The sequence below is a fragment of the Pundamilia nyererei genome, unplaced genomic scaffold (assembly GCF_000239375.1).
Source record: "Pundamilia nyererei isolate P.nyererei 1_Seehausen unplaced genomic scaffold, PunNye1.0 scaffold00378, whole genome shotgun sequence".
In the NCBI taxonomy this organism is placed as follows: Eukaryota; Metazoa; Chordata; class Actinopteri; order Cichliformes; family Cichlidae; genus Pundamilia; species Pundamilia nyererei.
In genome coordinates this window covers 72,823-97,012 of record NW_005187779.1, presented here as the reverse complement: position 1 = coordinate 97,012, position 24,190 = coordinate 72,823, and the positions used below count along the sequence as shown (strand labels likewise).

General features: G+C 39.7%; 1 protein-coding gene across 1 annotated transcript in view; it reads right to left on the bottom strand.

Moving 5' to 3' along the window:
- Positions 1–20,797, bottom strand: part of col22a1 (collagen, type XXII, alpha 1) — a 68,784-nt gene extending 47,987 nt beyond the window's left edge. Inside the window, exons 1-13 of the mRNA XM_013915847.1 lie at positions 20,551–20,797; positions 20,206–20,300; positions 16,072–16,220; positions 15,412–15,978; positions 11,223–11,303; positions 5,742–5,853; positions 4,305–4,428; positions 3,821–4,096; positions 3,646–3,726; positions 1,992–2,108; positions 1,834–1,878; positions 1,662–1,724; positions 536–574 (exon numbers count right to left, since the gene is read on the bottom strand). Coding sequence (XP_013771301.1) covers positions 536–574; positions 1,662–1,724; positions 1,834–1,878; positions 1,992–2,108; positions 3,646–3,726; positions 3,821–4,096; positions 4,305–4,428; positions 5,742–5,853; positions 11,223–11,303; positions 15,412–15,978; positions 16,072–16,162 — 1,596 coding nt within the window. The 5' untranslated portion in view covers positions 16,163–16,220; positions 20,206–20,300; positions 20,551–20,797. The remainder of the gene's footprint in view (positions 1–535; positions 575–1,661; positions 1,725–1,833; positions 1,879–1,991; positions 2,109–3,645; positions 3,727–3,820; positions 4,097–4,304; positions 4,429–5,741; positions 5,854–11,222; positions 11,304–15,411; positions 15,979–16,071; positions 16,221–20,205; positions 20,301–20,550) is intronic.
- Between the last annotated feature and the right edge of the window lie 3,393 nt (positions 20,798–24,190).

The following is a 24,190-nucleotide window of genomic DNA, read 5'->3' as shown; positions in this document are numbered from 1 at the left end:
TGCCCCCCTGTAGTGCACCTGTATTATCCAGAAGAATTTACAGGTGTGTTCTCAAAACTACCAGGATAACACTTCTCGTCTTTTAGATCTCTTGGGCATTTTTAAGTGTCCCTTTCAGTGCAGTGTGAGAGGTGAATACTGAGAAGTTTGTTTCAGGGAATAAATTACATTGTGGGACTCCCGGCTGGCACTGGAAGGCAGCACAGAGGCTGTGATTTGTGCAGACTGGGTGGGCGTCTGCACTGGCTCCCTGCTACATATCCTCTGTGGTAACCTGTCCTATAATTCATACATCTGTTACTCTGACAATAAGAGATGTATGAGCAGGTTCCTAGACACTCCCAGGAAAAAACATATAGAAAAAAAGGCAAAGCCAAAAAGCGAGATAGCAAGAAAGACTTGAATAAAAAAGATCTGAAGGAGCAGATTAGAACATTTTGTCTACATGCATATAAAATATGCACAATACACAGACAAACATGTATCTGGGTTAAGATGATGCTCATGCAGAGTTGTGAAGGACAGGTTTACTTACCTTCTCACCTCTGCCACCTTTGACAGAGTTTATACTGCCCTGCAAATAATTAACCAATAAGGATTAATTATTATCGAGGCTGAAAGAAAAGCAAGAAAGCTTGAAAGCATAGCATGTGACGTGACCAAGACTAGTTTATTTACAGTGGGGGAAATAATTATTGGATTTGTAAATTTGCTCCGATCATAGAAATGAAGGATTTTTGTGCTGAAATAAGTATTTGATCCTCTAAAGTTTGTCTGTGTGCCCATGTGGCAATCAGTTTTTTCCAATCCAACCTCTTCACCAACACAGGCAAGACCACAGAGCTGTCCGTCACGCTCTATGTAAGATCTTACCTGATGGGGTGAGGATGATCATGAGAAAGGTGGTGGATCAGCCTAAAACTACACATGAGGAGCTTGTTATTGATCAGACGGTGGCTGGGACAACAGTCACTGGTAACATTTAAATGATTCAAAAGGAGGTTCTGGAGAAAACGCTGTGGTCAGACGAAACTAAACTCAAACTCTTTGGCAACAACTCGACCCAACTGAAGGAAGAGAAATGCTGAGTATGTCAAACACTCAAGTGGCAACATAATGCTTTTGCACTGCACTGTACAGGAAGACTTGAATCTTGAATGAGAACCTCCTTCCATCAGCCAGAATACAGAAGATGGGTCATGAAAGAAGCACATTAAGGTCACGGAGTGGCTTAGACCTTCTCCGGACCTCAATTTTATAAATTTGTGGAGGGACATTTGAGTTGCAAAGTGGTATCCAAGAAACCTAAATGATTTTGAGAGTTTCTGTAAAGAGAAATGGGTTCAAATCCCTCCTGAGATGTGTGCAAACCTGGAGACCAACTACAGGAAACATCTTAATGCTTGCTTGCCAACAACACTTCTCCACCAAATACTAAATTATGTTTTGGTTAGAGATCAAATGCTTATTTTTACTCAGTGAAATCATTTTATAACATTTATGTAATGTGTTTACATAAAAATCATGACTCTTTCCTTCTTTGAAAGTGAGCAATCTTACAAATTCAGCATAGTAATCATTTCCCTCACTGTACTCCAAAAGGTTTGAAGCTATCTTAAAAGTAAAAAGATGTGACTGTGGACATTTTTAAGTTTTCATACACTTTGTCCTTTTTCTCCTTTGAGTCCAGGTGGTCCGATAGCACCCTTAGGGCCAGTGTCACCCTGAAAAAAGTAGGCAGGTTCACACAATAAAAATAAAGCCGAACAACTATAATGAAAGTGTAATCCTTTATCACAAACACTATAGAACTGAAAGGCAGTGGTAGATGACCTTTTCACCCTTAGGACCTGCAACACCGGGTGCACCCATGCGACCCTGTGAGAAATGAAAACACAGTCGTCTTTTGAAAGCCACTGAAGAAAGGATTCCCACTCATCCGTGGAAATAATAGAGAGGGATTAGGCGTGGTAAAATCAGCGGGGCTTTACCTTTTCTCCAGCAGGGCAGGAGCAGTTCACTTGAGGGCCTCGTTGTTGCTCAGCACTGGTAGGTGTTGGCGTAGGGATCTTGTAAGGGGGAGCCTCTGTCACAACCGTCTTAGGGCACTGAAATGAAGCAATTTATTTTGATAAAACTGGATCATGATGCTGTGATAGAAGAGACAGGCATCTCTGATTAAGGCTAAAACTATTCAGACCCACACTTTTAACTTTTAAAGTAGCTCCTGCTTTAGAAGAAATGATACCTATATGGTCTATACCTTTATGATGAGCTGATGATGATCAGTGCCACTCCTGGGTTTATATTAGTGCTATTTGAAGGTTTGCAGGCATCCCTGTGATCTAAAAACTGACGCTTCAGGATGCTCAACTCTGAAACATTTCATTTCAAAAGTGGCTCTGTATGATGTCATAGAGAGTCACAAGCACACACTGTTTAAATCTTGTGTTTCCGAAGGTTAACCAATGAGAAGGAAGTGGGAAAAAAATGAATGAGAAAAAGCTTCAGACAGTGGATGAATTGAGGGGCTGCACCAGCAACCAACATAAATAAGAACTATTTTGAGCTTTTGTGATTCATGCAAAGCTAATCTAGTGGAGTCCAAGAATTAAACATTAGCATGACAATTCACTTATGTGTACTCAGCTAGATCCTATAGGCTGTTTAGTTGTGTCTTAATTACCTAGATAGCAAAATTAACTAGTTGTAAGCTGGTGAGATTTCAAATGGTAAATGGACTGATTCTTATATAACGCTTTTCTACTCTCACGGAGTACTCAAAGCACTCTATACAACATGCCTCATTCACCCAATCACACCCATTCTCACAAGGACTTTATCTACACTTAGTGCTTTCTAACGACATTCATACTCCGATGGATGCATCGGAGAGCAAGTTAGGGTTAGTATCTTGCCCAAGGATACTTGACATGCAGACTAGAGGAGCCAGGGATTGAACCACCGACCTTCCGATCAGTAGGTGACCTGCTCTACCTCCTGAGCTACAGCCACCCATTCAAAGACAATCATTTTTTAAATCTGTGGTAGATGTGTCTGGGTCAGTTCATTAGCGTTATAGTGTATATCTGTGTTAGGCAAAGAGCCACTGTACTTCTGTTTTTATTCTGAGGATTGTGGCACTAATGTGTATTATTACAAAATCAATTTTAAGTAATGTGTCAACTCCATTAATCAGCTAATAAATACCACCGTGTGGAGGTCTGATTAGTCACATTGGCAAGTAACTGCTTGCTTCTGTTTCTATCATATTTCAAAGGAGCAAGTGGAAAATATCTGGATTTTTTTTTCACTTCATCTTAAATGTGTATGAGTGTCAAACTGCTCCTCTAAAGCTGTTTGAAAAAGCTGTATTGTACAGAGTTACAAAGTAACAAAGCTACACTGATTATTCAAAGTAGCTTAGCTGTTCAAGCTACAACTGAGCTGGGGGGGGCACACACTCATGCAAACTTAATTATTTGGATGTAACCTTTCCTTTAAACACAAAGCATCCCATCTTGTGGTAGATGTATATTTCTATGCAACCAGGAACCTCCACGGCTTAGCAGCAGCATCTGAAAGACGCGTTTCGCTTTCACTGCAAAGACCCAGACTCTGGGCCTGTTGGCCTGTAATACTTACAGGCCCATTAGGTAGATCACAGCAGGTTTCCAGCTCGGCATGCTTGGAATCGCAGTAAATCATCATTCTCTGGAGGTCAAACTGTATGTACACAGATTAACAACAGGTCAACTGCAGAAAAATAACCTTGACTGACATGAATCACACTGTTGCCAAAATGGAGGTAAAGACTCACATCAATTGGCACACTGTCATACAGCCTTTTCCCAATCACTGTCTTCCCCTGGATATCAATGTCCTCTCTGTCTTCTATCGGCAGCGTCTGGATGTGCTTGCAATCCAAGTACAGAGACACAGACTTGGACTCCACACTGAGGGCAATCTTGTGCCAGTTGCGGTCAAACAGGTTGTCGACTTCAGGGTTTTTGAACACAGCCCTCACAGCATCTTTTGTAAGGCCCACAGCGTTGTACTCCACTGCCTTGTTCTCACCGTCTAGACGGATGGACACCTGACAGGTCAGAAGCACAGGGATGTGAACTGAAACATAAAGGAGCTTGTTTTCCATAGGGGGAAGTAATGAATGTACAAAAATAAATACAATATTGGAATGAAAAAGAGAAGTCAGCGAGGTGAGCCCATTCGATGATGTAATTCTCCAAGTTGGGCCACATGCAGAGACAGCCACATTTGTCACTATTTACATTTGGCTCACTCACCTGTGGAATTCCATATTTGTCAAAAATCTGCCAGAGGTACCAGTCTTCACGCCTCGAGGTTTTCCTGAATTTAAATGTGGTCACAAAGGCATATTCGTCTGGCAGCCCTTGACGAAACACATCTCTGTGGAATAAAAGTACATTATTATTACTGCTTTATTTTTCTCTTTTTAGTGGATGTGGTAAACCAACAGTTGCATTGGCTGTACAGCAGTTGAAATATTAATGTATAAGGTTAAACACAGTCCCAGTGTTTTACCTAGCAACCAGTGTGTTTGTAGCTACTCTTTCTGCTCTTCTTAGCAGTTTTACACTGACTTCTTATATTCAAACTGTTGCCTGTGTATTTATAGAAACAGCAAAATAAAATAAACTGTTCACATCTGAATTAATATTTATAAAGGAAAAGCTCAGAATTCTGTAAAATTTGAAAACTGGAAAAACCTTTCAAAGAATAGGATTAGCCAGGATGCTCACTGGTTAACAATTTGGGATTGACACCTTGTTAGCCAAAATCATTCTTTCACAAATCCAGCGCTTGTTCTTCTGTTTCAAAACACCACGGTGGTAAAAATGCGCACCATGACACTTCAAAAGGAACTTCAAAAGTCAATGGGGGATGTTACTGTAGTCAAACCTATTTTTTAGGCTCTCTATGGCTACAAGTAGCAGACAGTTAGCTTAGCATAAATACTGAAAATTGACAAGGCTAGCTTAGCCACCAAGTAACAAGTAACAAAAAAGGTTTAAACTTCACCATAAACTGTGTTTTGGTGCTTTAGTTTAGACATTTGCGCCATCAAAGCAGAATACTAGTTAAGGTGTATTTATTTTTAGCTTTAAGAGTTAGCTAATTTTATTTTTACTGTAGCGTCCTATATAAAAAAAAACAGTGCAGACAGAAAACACTTAATGAGACAAAAACATTTGACAAATGGGGAGAAGACATCCACGTTCTCCTGGTTGGCCAATTCTGAGCCTTCAAAATGACTTCCCTTTATCCCTTTATGGATCTCAGGATGTCAGGAATAAGTCTAAAAAAGACTAAATTGGTGCCTTTAGTACTTAAGTAGATGGCTAGTGGTTGTTTATCACATTTACTGACATTTCATTTGGCTGTGTTCAGATAGCGACATATCAACTCTAACTCCATAAGGTTAATATACAGAAGATGTCATTGATATAGCTACATGGTAATGATGTTTCACATGAGATTGTGTCATAATGTATTGCAAGTTGGTCTTAGTTGTGTTTGGCTTTGAATCTCCTCATTGTTGGAGTTGTTGTGCAGGAAACATTTCCTTTTCAGCCAGAACTGAGATTTAAAAGGATGAATTTTTGGAGACTTCAAAGACTTCATTTTTGCCACTTTCATGTGCATTGACAGGGCTCAAAAACAAGCTGAACTGTTTAAAGCATAATGGGCAGGTCACTTACTCTGTGTTTTGTACTATAGGCATGGTGCCAAGGCGAACATATGAACTTTGTCCATCTTCATCTCTGGCTCCCAGAATATCTCTCACGTTGAAATACTCCATCAGGTCAAATCCTGCAGCAACACAGTAAAAAAGCCTAGTTGGACTCCACACACACATAAAAAAATCATGCCAGGCTCTCCGGTCATGAAGTTGAGTTATGGCTTTGTCAGATTTCTAGGGGGTACACTGAAGTTTAACTGGGTCAGTCCCACCACACCCTGCATCGACTGTGTTTTTGACTTTTTGATGAATTGCTGAATTAATGGACAACTGGAAAATACAGATGTTTTCTGGACCATTTAAATATTTGTTAGATTTATTGCCAGAGTGGGGAAAAAAAGCTCGTTTCCACTGGTGGTAAGGTCCTCGTGTGAGTCTGAGAGAGCGCATCTGTGTGTACATTGTTCTGCAGCGTGTGATTTGAAGTGGTGTGACCACAGACCATAGTTAGGTGGTTTAGAGAGGACACTCCCTTGTACAACAAACAAGTAGCTGTAGCTATGGCGATGCCAGTAAGACGAGCGCTTGTGCAGCACTAATGCTGCCAGTGTGTCCAGCAGCTCTCACTGAAAGCTGGTGGTTAGCCTATGTTGTGTAGTCTGAGCTCTCCGGAAAGCAGACTGCGGCACGAGTGAGTCAACAGAATGAGAACAGCCTCAACATTTTCCTGCACAGCCCTAGTTATGCAGCAAAATCTGTGTGAGACGTCTAGTGGGAATAATAACAGCAGCGCACTAATCTTTCAAAGAGGAAACCACAGCATTAAGGTGGTAATGCGAGAGTCTGGCAGAAAAGCTCAGTGGATGTCATAGGAAATAGCTTGGAAGCAGGTGGTTAAGCGCACACTTAGCCTGCCCCTGTGTCATTAGCAACAGAGCAAAAAATAACGTTAGAATCAAAAGTCTTCATGACAGATATAACTGATCTGCCATCAGCCGCACACAACAGCTGCTTTATCTGTCAGTAATTTGCCTCACATGCACCGTTAACAATTATTTTATTCACTCAGCAGTGGGTGGAGACTTTCTCTTTGCTCAAACGCATGCACAAGGAAACATTTCTCATTGTCTTTCATTCATTTGATTATGAAACAGCTTTATTAGTTAGGTTACCTTTACTGGCCACCAGATGGTGCTGTTTCTTTGCTCACTTAAAACACAAGAGTCATCAATTTTGCCTTAGCTTTCTTGTTGTTTGTTATTGTACGATCTACTGTGCAATATAAAGCGCCTTGAGGTGACTGTTGTTGTGATTTGGCACTATATAAATAAAATTTAATTAAATTGAATTGAGCGATTCAGTCGTCAGTATATTAGGTAAATGGAAAACACAGCTTCAAACACACACACATTCTTAAGCCTGACATTTAATGTGAGTCATCTTTAATTTTCTCACCATGTTCATGCAGAAAAATCCAAAAAGGATTTGTTGCTGTGTTGTCATACCTGAGACTTTTGCCTTATTTAAACCATGGGATGGGATACTCGCAAAATCCCCCCCAGTCTCAGTTGGGTTATTTTTAAAAAGTCTGCTGAGATACGTGTGATGTAAAAGGCTCACCTTCCTTTGCTATCTGAAAGAAAACACTTTGAGTAGTTGACAACTTAACGAGTAAAAACGTAAACCTTTGCTGTACAAGAGCGATGTTTGCTGGTTATCAGTTGCTCGAGGAAGCCACGCAGCTGTGAGTTACACTGGCCTCGATTCTCCCTGTCACTGTGCTTGCATCGTGCACACCATGCTGTTTCTGTGGCTCTTTGGGGCCAAATCTGAGCACAAAGCTGTAATTTGAACTGGCAGCAGATAGCGTATAATCAACCCAAAAAGTTATTTTGGACAGCCAAAAACGACCACTGGGGTGATCTGCGGCAAAAGCCAGATGAGTTCACTGACTGGGAAAGGCGAGCGCATACACACAGCATTCTTTTGATGGGAGCAGATGGCAACATTTGTACAGTAGATAGTGAGCGGGGAGCCACGGAGATGCTCCGCAGCCTCTTGTGTGCGCTCGGTACCCCGAGGGGGTCTGACTAGACAGCCCGTGATAAATACAAGTCTCATTCAAACCGCAGGTCTCTTGGCTGTCAAATCATAATAAGTGGCAAATAGTCTTGACATTTAGCAAAGAGAACTGCACTCCCTGTGCACCAGCACAGAGGCATTTGTTGTGTAATTATAAGAAGGACCTGCAGGAGTAGCAATGATAAACACCGTGTGTCTGTATGAAGAGAAAATCTCGGTGTGCTTACCCGCAAACTGAAAAAAAGTACTTTGCTCAAGCAAGTTTGACATTGTACATCTTAAAGTTAGCTGCATTTACAGAGCGACTGCAGCTTGGAAATCCCCAGACATCTTTATCATGTCAGAGCGTCAGACCTCAGACCGCTGTGTGATAACATTTCGCCCCAAGTGGGGCCCACAGCAGGTTTTTGCTCGTAGAAAAGACCTGATTGTGACGCAACTGTCTGTGTTAGATTCAAGGTAGAGAAAATAAATCAATAAGCACCCCTGTGCTGTATCTACTGGTGCTAAAGTGAAATAAAAACTGAACATTTTCATTGAGCTGCCTTTGCTTCCAGACAACACTATGGGAACAGTTAAAGTATAGAACATGAGTAATTATGATGGAATTTAAAATTATGATAGTGTTTAGCTGTAACTAAATGTAAAGCAAATATAAATCAATGCAGTGTGGAGTGTATTCATGGCCTGTTCCACAGTATTCTATAGTCTGGGTACAAGAGAAGTATTTCCCATAGAGTTTTCCACTGGAACAAGATCTGACAAACAAATCTTTGGTCAGAGGATTTATTCCAGTACGAGTGCTTAGCGCATCTGACAAAGTGATACATCTGCTTAAGAAAGCATCAGTGGCTTTCAGTGATTTATCAAAAGTTTGTTCTAATTTCTTTTGCGGCTGAGAGAAAAAGCCAAACCACATAATTAGCACTCGCCCAGTGACGAGGATGTGATAATGTGTCCTGACAGCAGAAAGTGACGCTGTGTCTAATCATGAAAACACTCTTTCAGTCAAAAAGTCAGCGTAACTTTTTAGCAACTCTAAGAGGATGCATCAGGGATAAAGCTTTCTCAAAGGGTTCTGTACTTTAGTCCAATATATACTCTTAAAACCTGACTACAGTATGAGGGGAAATACTGTTCATTTAGCAAAACCGAAATACAATAAACAAATATGCACTGAAGTATTTAAGTTCAGTTTTACTAGCTCGTAATATTTCACAGAAGATCTCTCAAATAATTGTGAGAAATTAACCGATGATTATAAGATTATGTGGTTAAAGTACAGAGTAATCAGGCAGCAATTACATGCCACTGCCATTCGCTGGTGCATCCAGTAGTGGATAGTTAACAGCTAAACCATAGTTTTTCTCACCAGGAAATAAATGTAGTCTAAAAAGTAGACTTCACATCATAGCTCAGTGTGCAACTCCATATTGATGTTGCACTTAATCACTGAATGTGAGAGCTGTGGATGCCAGCAGACTGACAATCTATATGGATGCTACAGAAAAACAGCTCCATGCTGGGACATCTGCAAACACTCGCCTGATGAATTTACAGGTTCAGTAACTCATTTCATCGAAATTTGAAATCAAATTGAATTTTAAAAGATTTAATATTTTGGACTGTTTCAAATTTAGGATTATCCTGTGCATGTTAATTGTCAATCACAAGTTATTAGCTAATGAGACGTTCCTCATCTCATCTGAATTTTGTTAGTTTGTTGCTTTTTTATTAAACTAAAAAATACATCTGGGAACTTTTAAAAGTCTGTTGTTGACAATTATCTACAACTTTACTACTATTTAAAGTCCTGTTCATCACATTAAATCAAGGAGCACTAATGACCCTGTCTCCCAGTAATTGACTTACGCATTCCATCAGTGGTTTAAAGCTGTTTTGGAAGCAAAAGGAAATATAGATACTGCACATGACCCTCGAGCTCACAGGCCTCTTGTAGAAGACCCGAGTTTGAAGGATAAAGACGGCCCGACAGGAGCGAGAGGGGAATTAAAAAAAAGTGGGCTGTTATGTTAAATAGTAATCATTGTCATCCATCTTTGATTTGCAGATGTTGCATCAACAAACACAAGTCTTAAACTTAGCCAGTTATTTTTTGTCCAAAACAGATATATTTGGTTTTGTTTTTTTATTTCATTTCATTAATGTTGTTATATTTGAATTCATTGCCAGCTGGTGTCTTTCTGTTTCCATGTTATGTCTGTGTGGTTTTCCTCCCACATGTCTAAGGACATGCAGTTTTGATAAACTGTCCTTAAGAAGTAACGTGTTTTTGGCTGTCATTCAGCAGCCTCTTCAGGGTGTACGCAGTGAGGTCCAGTAGAGTTGTGATGCTGACCACAAGATATACAAAAAAGATGGAAGGATGTCTGGGTTTTAAGTAATTTTTTTTTTAAGAAATCAAAGTCTGTCTTTCCTGAATAAATCAACAGAGGACCCTGTGCCAGCCAAGTATGTTAAGAGGGAACATTTCTAAAAACATAGCTTTTCGGTGCTCTTACATCTCTTTTTCCTTGAACCTGGACTTAGCACGAGTCCAAACACTCATGCCTGTGCATCTGTTTTTTCTCTTACTGTGATGGATGTGGGTGGGAGACACAGACAGGAACTGAGATTTCCCAGAACACACTGTTATAACTGGTGGGTAAATGGTTTTCAAGACCTCAGAGAAGAACCTTTAACACAGCAGCGTGGAATGTGTGGAATAAAAACATCTAATGATGGAGCGCTACATGCTAGTGAAACAGCAGCTTCACTGCTAATCTTAAAAAGAGCAGCGCCTTGTCTTGACTCTTGTTTGTGACTCCCATAGCCTGGATTTCAATAGTGAAGCTGCAATAACAAACACTGAGTGTACTGAGAGGTCACGTCTTTCTACAGATAAAGTGGTGGCGCCTCAAGTGGTCATCTGAAAGGTTTGAGTTTGATGCAGATGAAATGGATAAACTCTTCAGAACTGTTATCTCCCAGAAAAGGATGGTGACCTCGCTTCAGATAAAGCTGAGGAGTCTATCCCAGATAGAAAAGTAAGTTCAAGTATCTTGGAGCAAGAGATCAACGCACCAGCAGCTCAACCATACTGGTAAAGAGAGCCGAACCATGAGGTGAAGCTCTGAATTGGCCCACTGTCAAATTTGATTTTGAAAAAGACGAGTGTTTTGTTTTCACAAGTATATTTAGAGAGCTGCCAGCAGCCTCCTGGTCATGAATTAAACCACTTCACTTTATATTCTCATGGAAAGAGAGAGAAACTGTGTGTGAGAACAAACTCTTAGTATGCAATAAATGTTTTTGGAAAATGTAGGAAATGCTTTCAGAAATAAAGACCTGACCTTGTGGTTGACACGTATTGCAAGTGCTGCATGTTGCTGTTAGGAAAGCAGCAGTTTGCACATACCTGGAACCTCTTCAAGACCATAACTGGTGCTGCCGGGCTTAAACCGATCAGGTTGAACCTTCATATTTGGACACAGCACATCTGAGGAGAAAGCAAAAAGAATTCAGTTAGACACGCTCGTGCTCTTATTGGACCATGGGGAGAAAGATATGGTAACCCTGTATCTTCCTGTTCAAAATCAAATCACATGTTACTGTTTTATTAGACGAAGCAATCAGCGGGAAACGTTCTGAGGGGTCAGACGTGAGAGATGTGAAGTGGCATATTGTTAAAGGAAGCAGTCGGATCATTGAAACACATCTGCGATGAGGGGAGCACCAGTGCAGACAGTTCTGCCGTTTGATATCTGGGGATGGGAAGCGTGTGGATGGCCGAATGACGACTGAGATGGCTTTTATAGTAGGTGGGGTGACAGTGTTATATTTCCACACACGCGCAGCTCAGTGGTGACAGCAAGAAAGGCAAACCCTTCAGGTTGGCAGGAGAGACATTTTCTGTGTCAGGATGCCAGCTTCTGTGAAGGGTGCTGTCTAGTTCCATATATGTAAACGTTTGCTTAATGTGACCGGCAGTTTCTGAGGATCTCTTCACTCCTGGTTAATCCATGGATACAGATAACCCTCATTCATATTGATTTTGCTGGTGAGTTTACGTTTGTTTTTCATTTGTTTGTTTTTTACTAAACTGTGTCATAAAGCACACGCACTAATAATCACATGTGAGCGTGCTGACACACTAAAGAAATGTGAACACGGCAAACTTTATCCCAGCCAAATGTTAATATGTCAACAAGGCTTCACTGCCTTCCCATAAACGCTGGGTGGAGGACATAATGACACACCTCAAAATAGAACAACTCAGGTACAGAATTCAGGGCTCACTTAAGTTCATGAAGAGCTGGTGGCTATTTCTTATTGTGCTGGAATAACGTCTGTTAACTTAATGTTGATTTGTTTTATCATTTTAATTGTTGATTTTTTATTTCTCATTGTACTATAGTGTATGCAGCTGGATGTCTGGCTATTCACAGAACATACGAATACTCAAAAAACAAAAAGAATCAGTGCAAATATTCAAATACAGTCCTGTGCAAAAGTCTCACTCCACCATCATTTATTCTTTATATTTTTATTCCAAGAACTTTTAAAGCTGTCTTGAGCCATAGTTTCTGGAGGACTTTGAAAGTTTTCCATCATACATCGGTTGCTTTATTACTAATTTTCATTTTTAGTCCAGTCTTTGAGTCTTTTTTTATCGTTTTTAAAGGAGTTCTTTCACACCTTTTCACACCATTAATGTGATTCCCAAAGAACTATTTGATGGAAATTTTGAAGTCTAACAGGCTAACGACACAGCTTAAAAGCATCTTATAGTGAAATCCTTAACACAAAATTAAAAATCCAGCAAAGACATGACACAGTGTCAGGAGATGTGTGTGGTCCTTTAGTTCTTCCATCTACTGTTCACTGAAGCTCCATCAAAGTGGTCTCAGTGAAAGGGTGGCTGCCAAGAACCCATTCTTAAGGTAAGGGAAACAGGAAGAAAAGGATGAGGTATGTCAAATTACACAAAAGTCTGGCTGATATTAATAACAACTAATTTTACACTTCAGTTCAAATTGTTGTAAGGTACACGTGTCAGGAAAGGAGGTCAGGACACCTACAACAGTGGGCATCTACAGCTATCTGTAAAACACGGAGGAGGCTCTGTAATGATTTTAGGCAATTTAAACGATTGTTTACAGGCAAATGTTCACAAAATGCAGTTGTTAGTGTGACCATCATTGCAAAACATTGTAAACATTATATACCACACAAGTGGGTACATAGAATCTGTTAACAGAAATATCACGCTCACTTTAAACTGACATTAGCATTTGGCTCAAAATAATGCAATGCTATGCATTGTACCGCCTCAGAGCTGCTAGCATAGTTGTAAACTTAGACATGCAGACTTGCCTTTTTATGGTGGTTCTTTTGCTCTAAGTGCCACGATAAACTTTCCACTCTGTTGATTGCTGAAATTAAACCGCATTTTTATCAAGACAAATCTGTATCCTCCACTCTTTGAAACTCACCCTGATCGGCTCCCTTGTGTTAACTTTCAGTCAACAGCAGCAAATCCAAATCATGTTACCCTTTGGAATCACTATATCATGAAACCTGTTATTATGTCATTGATTTGTCTAACCCTGAATGCTATCCTGCATATATTATCTGACAAGTGAGACACTCCAAATTCCCTATTATTTGCTAAAAATCCAATTTGTTTTCCAATTCACAGCTGTAAAAATCTTCACTGCAGAAAGGCTTTTAACCTGTTGCACTGATTATGAGCGCCTGTCAGCTCTTGAATACTTTATCATGCCCCAAGTAGTGGAATTATTTCAGTTTCTTGTGCATTGTTTTTAATTTGGGCTTGACATTTTTCATTGGGAGCAAAGCTGGAGGAGACTGTTTTTTGCTTGTGTCTGCTTGTGCCTTAATTTAAAAAACAAAATTTTTAGACGTTAGATAGGACCTTTGGCTTATACTGTTCATAAAGCCAAATTCAGCCAAAAATGACCATTCTATAAAATATATATAAGCACATCACTCATTTTTTTTTAAAGACAGTGATGACACTTGAGCATGCTAAATACTTGAGCTACCCTCAGATTTGTGGCCCTAAGGCTATAATTTGGCTGTGAGTTAAAGTGGAAGCAGTGTAAAACCTGCCTTTGGGAATGAATCTCTGATACAGAAGTATCATCAAAAATGTATGCATTGCATGTGGCATCTGTTTTCAGCCATAAACTGGTAAATTATTCATTTTTGCTATTAGCTGTGTTTCCTGTCACTATTATAGCTTGTGAATTTTTAAACACCATCTGGGTGCCCCTTGTCTGTTATGTGGAGAACGGGCATGTAAGGTCAAATATGCAATCTTAGGATTTTGTGTTCTTAGGTGAGGCCACACATGCTCTGTCGAATCAGTGTAGCACAGAATAAATAGTGTCCATTTTTAACACTATAGATTAAAAGGTGAAAACATCTAACATGGACATTTGAGCCACTGTAGCTGACCCACTTGAAACATTCGAGCTATAATTTTCTTGGTGAAAATAACTCACATCGCTCAGGCAGCCAGTTTTGCTGACCACTGATGTACTTGGAGGCTCACCCGTGGTGATTTTAGAGATTATAGAAAGAAAACACTGAAACTTTTTTTACCTGACTGAATTTAGCCTTTGGCTTGCTGAAGTTGATAAAGTATGATTTAAAAATACAATCTTATTGGGTGCCTCGTTCAAAACCTATGAGTCAAGAGTCAGAGGTTACTGGCTTTAAGACAAAACTACAAGCTGCCTTTAAAGCACAAGGGGTATGTAACTTTGTAACATGATACCCCCTCAAAAAAGAATGAAGGCATTTTAGTCTTACTCATCACATTCTTGACAGGAATCACTGCTTTTGCCTGACAGGTTAGCACCAGGTTAAAAAAAAAGTTGAGGTTTTGTCATTGCTCATCCTTAAGCAAACCATGTAATCATGTCATTTCCATTTTAGTATTTCTTGTTCGTGGTTAAGACTCATGGCATCCCTTTCTTTCCAGTCTGGCTAATTTTAGGCAGGAATTTTAAGCGTTGGCGCGGGAAGCATCCATCATCCCCATAAAAATGCTAGCAAACGGATGGGTCCCTGCTTCGCTACAAAGCTAAAAAAGTTGTTAAGATAGAATATTTTAAGTCTATTTTAACTGATTAAGTTAGCAGTGTAAACTGTTTTGTGTCCATGTTGAAACATTTTCTCAACACACCAGTGGAGAAAGCATTGAGGTTAACACTAAGACAAGCTTTTTTACTGCTAAATGCCTCTGCAGTATAGCAGCAGTCGAAAAGGCAGCTGTACCACAGATATGTCTTGGTCGGGAAACTGTCATTTATGAGCTAATTTTTGCAACGGCTTCATATTCAGTCACAAGAAGTCGGGATAGCTCAGTGTGCATATGCATCTCTGTGTGGTCGGGGTGGGGTTTTGTGGTTAGGGTCTTTCCTCTTTTCACAGTGGTTAAAAGGTTAAAATAAGAGTCAGTTTGATGAAGTGCATATTGCAACTGAGGCAGGCTGTTCAAAGTATAACTTCAAAAAGAAGCCATGCGGCATGCAGTGTGAGTGTTTTGTTGGCAGTGGTCCCGATGGCTGACTTACTCTCACACAGCCTCCTCCTCAGCCTGTCCCTGATCTTGTCAATGGAATTGAAGTCTGTAACGTGGAAAACATGGGCCTTCTTTGGCTCCGCTGCAATCTCTTCCAGCTCCTCCTTCAGAGCCTCCCCTATGCCCACAGCAAACATCCTGATGTCCGCTTTGGCAGCTTTCTTGGACGGCTCCAAAACATAATCCTGGCTTCGGCCATCTGTGAGAAGAATGGCTACCTTCTGAATGCCTCTGGCGACCGGCCTCGCTCCATTCTGCACTGTGAAGATGTTGCTGGTTGTGTAGTTGATAGCATCCCCAGTCATTGTATTTCCCCCCAGGTAGCGTATGTTGCTTGCAGCTCGCTTCACATCTTCCAGGGTCTTGTGTTGCCCTAGGTTGAACTCAGTGGTTGGTCTGTCACTGTAGCGAACCACGGCTACTCTTGTCTTGTCAGGTGCTACATCAAAAGACTCCACCAGGTTAGACACCCATTGCCTAATCTTCTCAAAGTTCTCCTTTCCAACACTGGATGAGGTATCCAGGATAAAAGCCAAGTCATAGTGGACGTTTTTACAACCTAGAGAAGGCAGATTCAGCAAGGATTTTAACACATACAGTAAATGTTCTAAGGCTGCTATTACAAAAGAAATTCTAATCCTAATGGTCTTACCTGCTCTTTGTGCTTCCACCTTCTCACTGGAAAGAGTCAAGGCAAGGATGACCAAGACCAGGGTGATCCTAAATCCCAGTCTTAATTCCATCTCAGCCTTGGCTTCAGTCTGTTTTGTTTAGCTTATTATAACCATCAAGTTGTTCAGTCTGTGGAGAGATGAATAAAATCATAATTCAGTTCAATTCTATTCAATTTAATTAAAAATATTTATATATTTATATTTATTGCATTTATATTTATATTTATATTGCATCTTGCCTATTTGAGAAGTGTTTGAATTGATCTATGAAATGTATAGTTTCTGAAAAGTGGCCAATTGACACTAGCTCAAAAAAACAAAATCTACCCTAACTCCAGATGGGTCAAGTAGAAATCCCTCTGAACGCTAGACCTATGCAATCAAAAAATGGGATTTACCGTATTTTTCGGACCATAAGGCACACCAGATTATAAAGCGCATTAAGTAAAACAAAGCAGTCAGATAAGTCAACTTGCTTCCTCCACTTCTGTACCATTGATTCATTGATGTTGAATTCTATCACAGCTGCTCTATCCCCATGTTGTTGCAGTATATTAACAATTAACCTCATATTGTGGATGGATTATCTCAATTGTTCTCCTGACTGAATCTTGGCCATGCAATTGCATTTGTCCCTAACAATCGGGAACTCTCACGTTAACTTTTATCGAGTGGAGAAAAGTTAGCGTTCATGCTCCAGCTTCACTGTGTTTGTTATGCTAACATAGCTGTGTCGCTAGCGATCACGTACCACATTATTATATACCAGCTAGCCTAACTTCAGTAACCCTACAGACATCACTGCTGTTTAGTTTTCTGTCTTCATTTATGTTGGAAGTGATAGCAGAGCTGTATGTTTTAATTTTTTCACAAATCTCTCAGTCAGAACATGCTATATCCTGTTTAGGTGGAAACTAGCAAGCTAACTTCCGGCTAACTTCTAACTCCGTCAGAATTTGATATATTATGTTTTAATGGATGCCTGGATGTTAAACTTTTTGTTACACCTGGTAAAGCAGCAACATTGACCATTTTATTAAAGATGATTTGACTTTGTGACTTGAAGCAGACGGAGTTTTGGAATAGTCTGCGAGGCTCCTGACTACCGTAGCCGTAATGCTGTGACAATCCATCAAGCGGTGTGGCTTTTTATCTTAGCAAAGTCATATTAAAACATTTTTTAACAGATTTTTGAGTGCCACGTACTTCATCGGTTTGAGGTCAGTAAGCACGACCAGAATTCAAGGCGCACCGGATTATAAGGCGCACTATTGATTTTTGAGAAAATTATTGGATTTTAAGTGCGCCTTAAAGTGTGGAAAATACGGTATTTTCTTTACAAACAAGTCTTGACAATCATTGGACAAAGAAGGCAATTGTTAGCGTTCCAATAGCTACATTTTAAACTGCATTAGACACCTTATATGTGTCAAAGAAAAAGAAAAATCTCATCTCCACTATGGTCCAGTATTTTACTGTCTCCGCTTTGGTATGAAAGCTGGAAGGAAATGTCTTTCATTCTTAGGACATGATAATTGAAACCTAAGACTAAAATACACACTTTTTTGTTTTATAGCAGCAGTGAATACTTCATCCAGAGAAAAACTGGACTTGGTAAAGAGTGTTGGAATTTGCTGCATATATATCAACTCCAACCACATAAGGACAATGTCAGGTCTGTGATGTTTTCTGATGATAAACTGCAAAAGTTAACCAAAGTAATTTCTTACTCTTTAAAACATGCATTTAAACACATATCTAACTGCTAGAGTGCCATTTTTACAGGTTTGATCATGTTGTAGAAGACATCAGTCTGCCTCTGTTTGAATCATTTTTATGCTGTTTTCTCTGGGTGGCACTGAGAGGAACCTGTCTTTTAAACAAAATACTATTCTTAATCTTATTGTACACAAGTGGTTGTGTTGCCTGCTATTAAGATTGATGTGTGGCTGACTGTAGCCATAACACAGGCTCATCCTGATCTCATTGCAGGGGGTTTGTGGGGGAAGTTGAGGAAAGTCTGAGTAATGCACAGCTTGGAAAGCAATAATATAAACCATCTTTTACTGTTGGGATATTTTCACTCAATTGTGCTTCTAATGTATGTTTTCCAGAAAGAAAAAGATACATTTTTGGTGGTGGATAGTAACTTTTAACTTCCACAATTAAAGCAGTGCTGTGTAGTTTTCCTATAACGGAAGGAGCAGGTAATTCACCTTTTACATTCCTAACAGTCATTAGAAAACTTGATATTGATTTTTTTTTTTTTAAAGAAGCTTAAAACACATTATTTTAGAGGGTTTTGTGTCTCAACAATCTGGAGAAGTGTTGGCAACAAATGAACATCTCTGGGGTTGAAAAGTTCAGCCAAAATGTCAAACACTTTAGTTGATCCATCAGGTAGCCATCAGTGAGTCAACATAGAGTCCCATGTTGAAATGCCCAAATTCAGTGAAGAAATTAACATGTTTGGTTCAAACAAAAAACAAACAAAAAAAAACCCATCATCTTTTGGGCATTTTGGATAGTTTGTCCCTTCATAAAAACTACAGAGGTTGTTGAACTGAACCAAACCTCTGGCTGCTTGTGATGATTTTGCATCACAAATCCAAGAAATAACTTCAGTTTATGTGGGTAAATATCAGTTTGTTACTGTACGTAGCACTGATTAACAGGCATCTGCATCTATGTGTTGCATCTCTACATGCCCTAAAATGCATGCAACTTATCAGTCCAGTCACATCTCTGAATAAAATAATTTGTTACGCAAAAAAAAAAACTCAGTTAAAATGGTAATGTTGAGGCTTCAAGATGCACGCAAACAGTGGCTATACCCACTCTGTGGTGGGTGCTGGACTTCACTGAGCACATTAAAACATTAGGATTGCTTATGTTATAAGGTAGACCTTAGTCACATACTGCCACTCAGTGATAGTTTCAAAAAAGTGTGATGCAAACTGGAAACAAAGACTATTCGGCTGCTAAATAAAAGTTGTTTCTTACAAATGAAATTTTACTTTGAAGGCAAACATTCTCTGTAGCCAGGTTGTGTAAGACTTGTCACAGTTTCACAAGTATTTGCAGACAGGTCAGCATTTTCTATACAAACTACAGTGATCCTAGCAATCTGCCAGCAGCCAACGAACTTTCAATGAGGTTTTCGGTTCAACCTTGTATAGATCTTTTGAACCAGTTTCACTTAGTGATGCCAAGCACCTTCCTGCAGCCACTCATCAACTGCTAGGGAATACACTTTTTTCCTAGTGACCAGGCGATCACCAGCTGATCTGGCCTTGGCAACTTTCATGAAGGAATGAATGGGAAGAAAGTTAACCGTAACATCCTTCGAGCAGGTAGGTAAATTTTGTATCATCTAAATAAAGCTAGGCTATCTGTTTCCAGTTGTTATGCTAGGCAGAGCTAGTCACCTCCAAGCTGTCAATCTGTTGATTCAGTTCTTGGCATGAAAACCTGACAACCGGTGTTGTCCAAAATGTCAAGCTAATCATTTATTCGGATTAGCTAGACTTTTTAGGACTATAGTGGAGAATGAAGTATAATGAAAGAGCATTAAGTAAACGTAACTACAGCAAATGTAAGAATATATTATTTTAAATTACAAAATGATCTAAACAGAAAGTCAGGAAATATTGTGGTGGGACTCGACAGCCTGTTGACTGTGCTTTAGCTTCTATGTAGTCTGTGTCATAGAAAGTTCACTGTGGGTTGTACAAACTTCTTCAGCGTATGGTATTGCCCTTATCTGATTCTCCACTGGGCTATTTCTGCTACTTGGTTTCAATGTTGCTATTAATGAATAAAACAGGCACTTTAGCTAAATTACTGTAATTGGTCCAATTAGTGTGCATTTAACATCTAAGAAATTCAGCCCAAAGAGCTTCAATGAAAAAAAACTACAAAAAATCTCAGCTGCTCAGCTGAATGACATTTAGTTTCAAGCTCCTAATCTTCATTACTCTGTATGTCAAACAGATTATAATTTATCTTTCTTTCATCACTTATTATATAAAACGTGGAGCTGAATTAATCTGCAGTTTTAGGTAGCTACAGTATCTGGCGTGAAGCTAAAAACAGGATATCAACATCCCAACCTGGGACCAGATTCCTTACAAACAGCACGTCTGTATCACCAGGCCTGTTTCCACTTCGTCTCTTGATGGTTGACCTGGGACTGCAGTGTAGATGTCTATAACAGAAGCACCACGTTTATCATTCCCGCAATGCAAAAAACAGAGAAAGGCCTTTTTTTTTATGTGCAACCAAAGGAGAGGAGGGGAAAAAAGTATGTTTTCTGATAGCAGATCTGAGCAACACATAAACACAAAAAAAGCCAATAATTCAGAACTGCTAAAGAATAAAAAAGCATTTCAGAGGTGTTTTAAGGAAGCAGAATACACAGTAATACATGGAAGACTTCATGACTTTTTTCCCCTTACCTGGCCTGTCACTCAGTCAGTGTCGCTGGAGGTGTCTCTCTTTCTGTCCTTGCCTCCAGCGCTCACACCCTGAATCAGCACTGGGAAAGCATCATTATCACTTGATAATAATCCAAACTGTCACCCCTGCAGGCATCAGAACTCACGAAGGGATTATAATATAATCCAGGGAGACAATCCAGTGCAGAGTGTTGTTAAAAAGTGAGGTGAGCTTCAGCAACCTTGTGGATGAGTGGACAAGGTGGGAGGGAACTGCAAAGGGGGAAAGTGTAGGGTTTCACTTGGGGACGAGGCAGCTTCTACTGTTCTTGACTGGGCTGTGCTCTCACATAAAAAAGGCAAAGAGGCACAGCCAATTATAGAGCCAACTTTATGGATATTTTTGTCCTTTTTTTCCTCTCTGCCTCTCTCTCTCTCTGTCCTCCGTAGCTGCACCCAGCTGAGGTGTTGCCCTTAAAGTAGAGGCATGGCTTCTTGGCAACCACCTCAACTGTCCAGCCGTTGCCACTGTTATAGCCACAACGGAGCCGCCCTGGGGCTGGCGGTGGGCTGGGCCTTATTGGCTTCTACCAGCAACACACTTTTAGAAAAAGGCTGTATTTAAGTTGGGGAAATGATTACAGAACACTTGTGCTTTCAGCTTTGTGTTGAATGGCTGTCCTTGCACTGGCTTATAGTAAAGCTCTGTGATCTATATGTTATGCTGTTTTTCTTGGTTTACACTCATGTCAGACCGCACACATTTCATCTAATATACATTTTTATCATATGAAATATATACTTGTATCCAAATTGATATGTCTCCTTGACTTTATGGTTTCTCATGTTTTTTTCTCCCAATTTAATGTTTTTAAGGTTTTTTTTTTTCTTTCCTTGGGATGTTTTAGTGCTTCCTTTTTGTGACATCCCAAGTTTCCTCAGATAGGATGAAAGATTTATTCATGTTTGAATCAGCAGAAGAACATGGATGGATAATTGGATGGATGGGCTGTGTATAAAAGTACAGTGCAGGTGTGGGCAATTCATTTCCCCAAGGGGCCACATCAGAAATCAGGACCGCTAAGCTGAAATCAATTCTACTCAACATTAATTTTATCTCTTTATAAACTGTTACTGGTAAGAGTAGATGTTGCAATTAAGGAATGAGAAGACAAAATATTTGTGGTAAAAAATGCCAACATTCTATCATATTACAGCAACATTCGCAAAAGCAGTTCTGAATAAAATGTGTATGCTTTCACAAACTTTCAAAGACTTTCAACTTTATTCAACTTGGTATTGCATTTTCACTTGAAGTTACTTCATCTTTAGTTCTTGTTCCTTCTTTAGTGAGAAAAGGTTAATCTGTGCTTGAACAAATGGATTAACGTCAATGATTGAGGTGAAAATTCTAAAGACAGTACAGCAACAGCAAGGTCTGCCTTCCATTCTGTATCTGAAAGCTCTTTGCCTTTCTTCTCACAAAACATTTAAGTCACTTCACTGAAGTCAGAGGTAAAGCCATGTGCTTAATTTGTGGAGAGCACATTGCAAAGTTTTAGAAAGGTTATGGACCTGACAACAGAAATCTGTGAGTTGTGTGTGAAGAAAGGCAAAGAGCTTTCAGATACAGAATGGAAGGCAGATCCAGCATTTGCTATACTGTCTTTTAAAATTTCACCTCAGTCAAAGTTGTACATTACAATACATTAACAAATGTATTAAACCACTTGACATAAAAACAAGAAAACACAAAGATTTTCAGAACTCTGTCGAGACTTCTTTAAAACTGAACATTATACTGTTATTTATCAGGCCAATCACATAAGTTGAAGTTTGTACATCCAAATTTGAGCCAGCACTTGTACACTTCTCTGAGAAGCCTCAAATTAATTGAGCACAGCATACAACCACTAAAAGTAACTTTGTAACATATGGAACTAGTATATAATTTTAAAAAATCTGTTTCTTTCTGTTCAAACGATACATTTGAAAATGTAGATATCAGCAACATTTCTATTTTAGCTTTATTAAATTCCTTTTGATTAAAGAGTTTTTACATGTAGTGTTGGATTAACCTTTACAGAAACATAAAAAATGTTTTTGGTAGTTACCAGTTTTGTTCATTTAGGTCAGTCTAATGAATGTGTTAAGCGCTCAATAACTATTTAACTCGTCATTTCTTATCAGTCTTATACGAGCCACTTAGCGACAATCAAACAGCCGGAAGTGGCCCGGGCAGCACAGCATCCAGAACTCGTCTCCAACCACCCAAAGCTCCCAAAAGTCACCAGATCATGTACAAATGAGAAGGTTGATGGTTCGATCTCTGGCTGCTCTAGTTTGCATGATAATGTATCATCGGACAAGATACCAAATTGCTCCTGATGCATTCATTAGGAGAAGTGCATCTGTGAAAGAGGCATGTTGAATAAAGTGATTTCACTGCTCAAATAGAGTACTATATAAGAACCAGTCCACTTACCTCTCTCTGTTGGCATACCTGTCAATCAAAATGTCCACCACTACTACCATGACTTTAAGTCTCACCAGTATCGGAATGGAAGAATTACAACAACAAAATCACTCAGTACACTTGTTATGAAGCAGAAAACTCCTTAAGTTGGACATGCTGACATGGCCATTTGAAGGGATTGACTCACTTTTGGAGCCTGCCTCGAGAGGACTATGAAAGAACTACAGTTTAGTTTTTTTGTTGTTTTGTTTTTTTCATTTATCATTGGTTTCATTTTTTCAGCCTTAGAGGCTGCCACTTGGACCAAACACATTTTTTTTTACCAACCATCCAATCCCATTTGATAGATAACTGTGCCTGTGCTCTGATTTGACAGACCGGTGATTCAGTGTGGGCTCCAGGCACTTGTAGAGTTATTGCTGCTGGGCCATGAGCCTTTAAATACATAAAAAGTTTCCTTCTCGTTTTTTTTTTTTTAATATGAAATCACATCAACTATTCTGAAGTTTTAGAAAGGCTTTGATTTACAGTAGTAGAAGACTGCTGTGATTCACATTTCTCTGTACAGTGATGTCTTTATCATGCGTGGTCATGCTCCTCGACAGTGACCACACAACACTGTGGTCATGCCACACGTCATGTTTCGTGCAGTTGTCTCCACATGCTTTTACGCCACCTTAGAATACAGCCAAATCTTGTGCGGCGCAGTCAAGGCACCTTAATGCTCCAAAGTCAGTATTTGAATGTCATGGACAACAACATTAGCCATTCCACTGAGCCCTATTTACAGTGTCTTTGTAGCTGAGGCAAGTGAGCACAGGCCGGGCTATGTATAGGCTCAGTGTGAAGTGGATGAAGTAGGCTGACGATTCAGGGCAGATGCACACGATGAGTGATGGTGTCAGTCTGAGAAACCGTCTGTCGCCTTGTGTGAGAGGGCTAAAGAGTTGACCAGCATGTTTGGTGAGTGAGAGGCTGAAGGCATCATGTAGTGTTGGAGAAAGCCATCTGTCATGCAACCGACAGCCAGGCTTACTGATACAGGCTTACTCTCACAATGTGCTTCCAGTTTTTGTCTGAGAGTTAGTGGTCGAGCAGACAATCTTTAAGAATGAATTTCTCACATATTTTACCATTTTATCTTAGTGAAAGTATCATGTTCATTTGGCCTATTCAATTCAATTT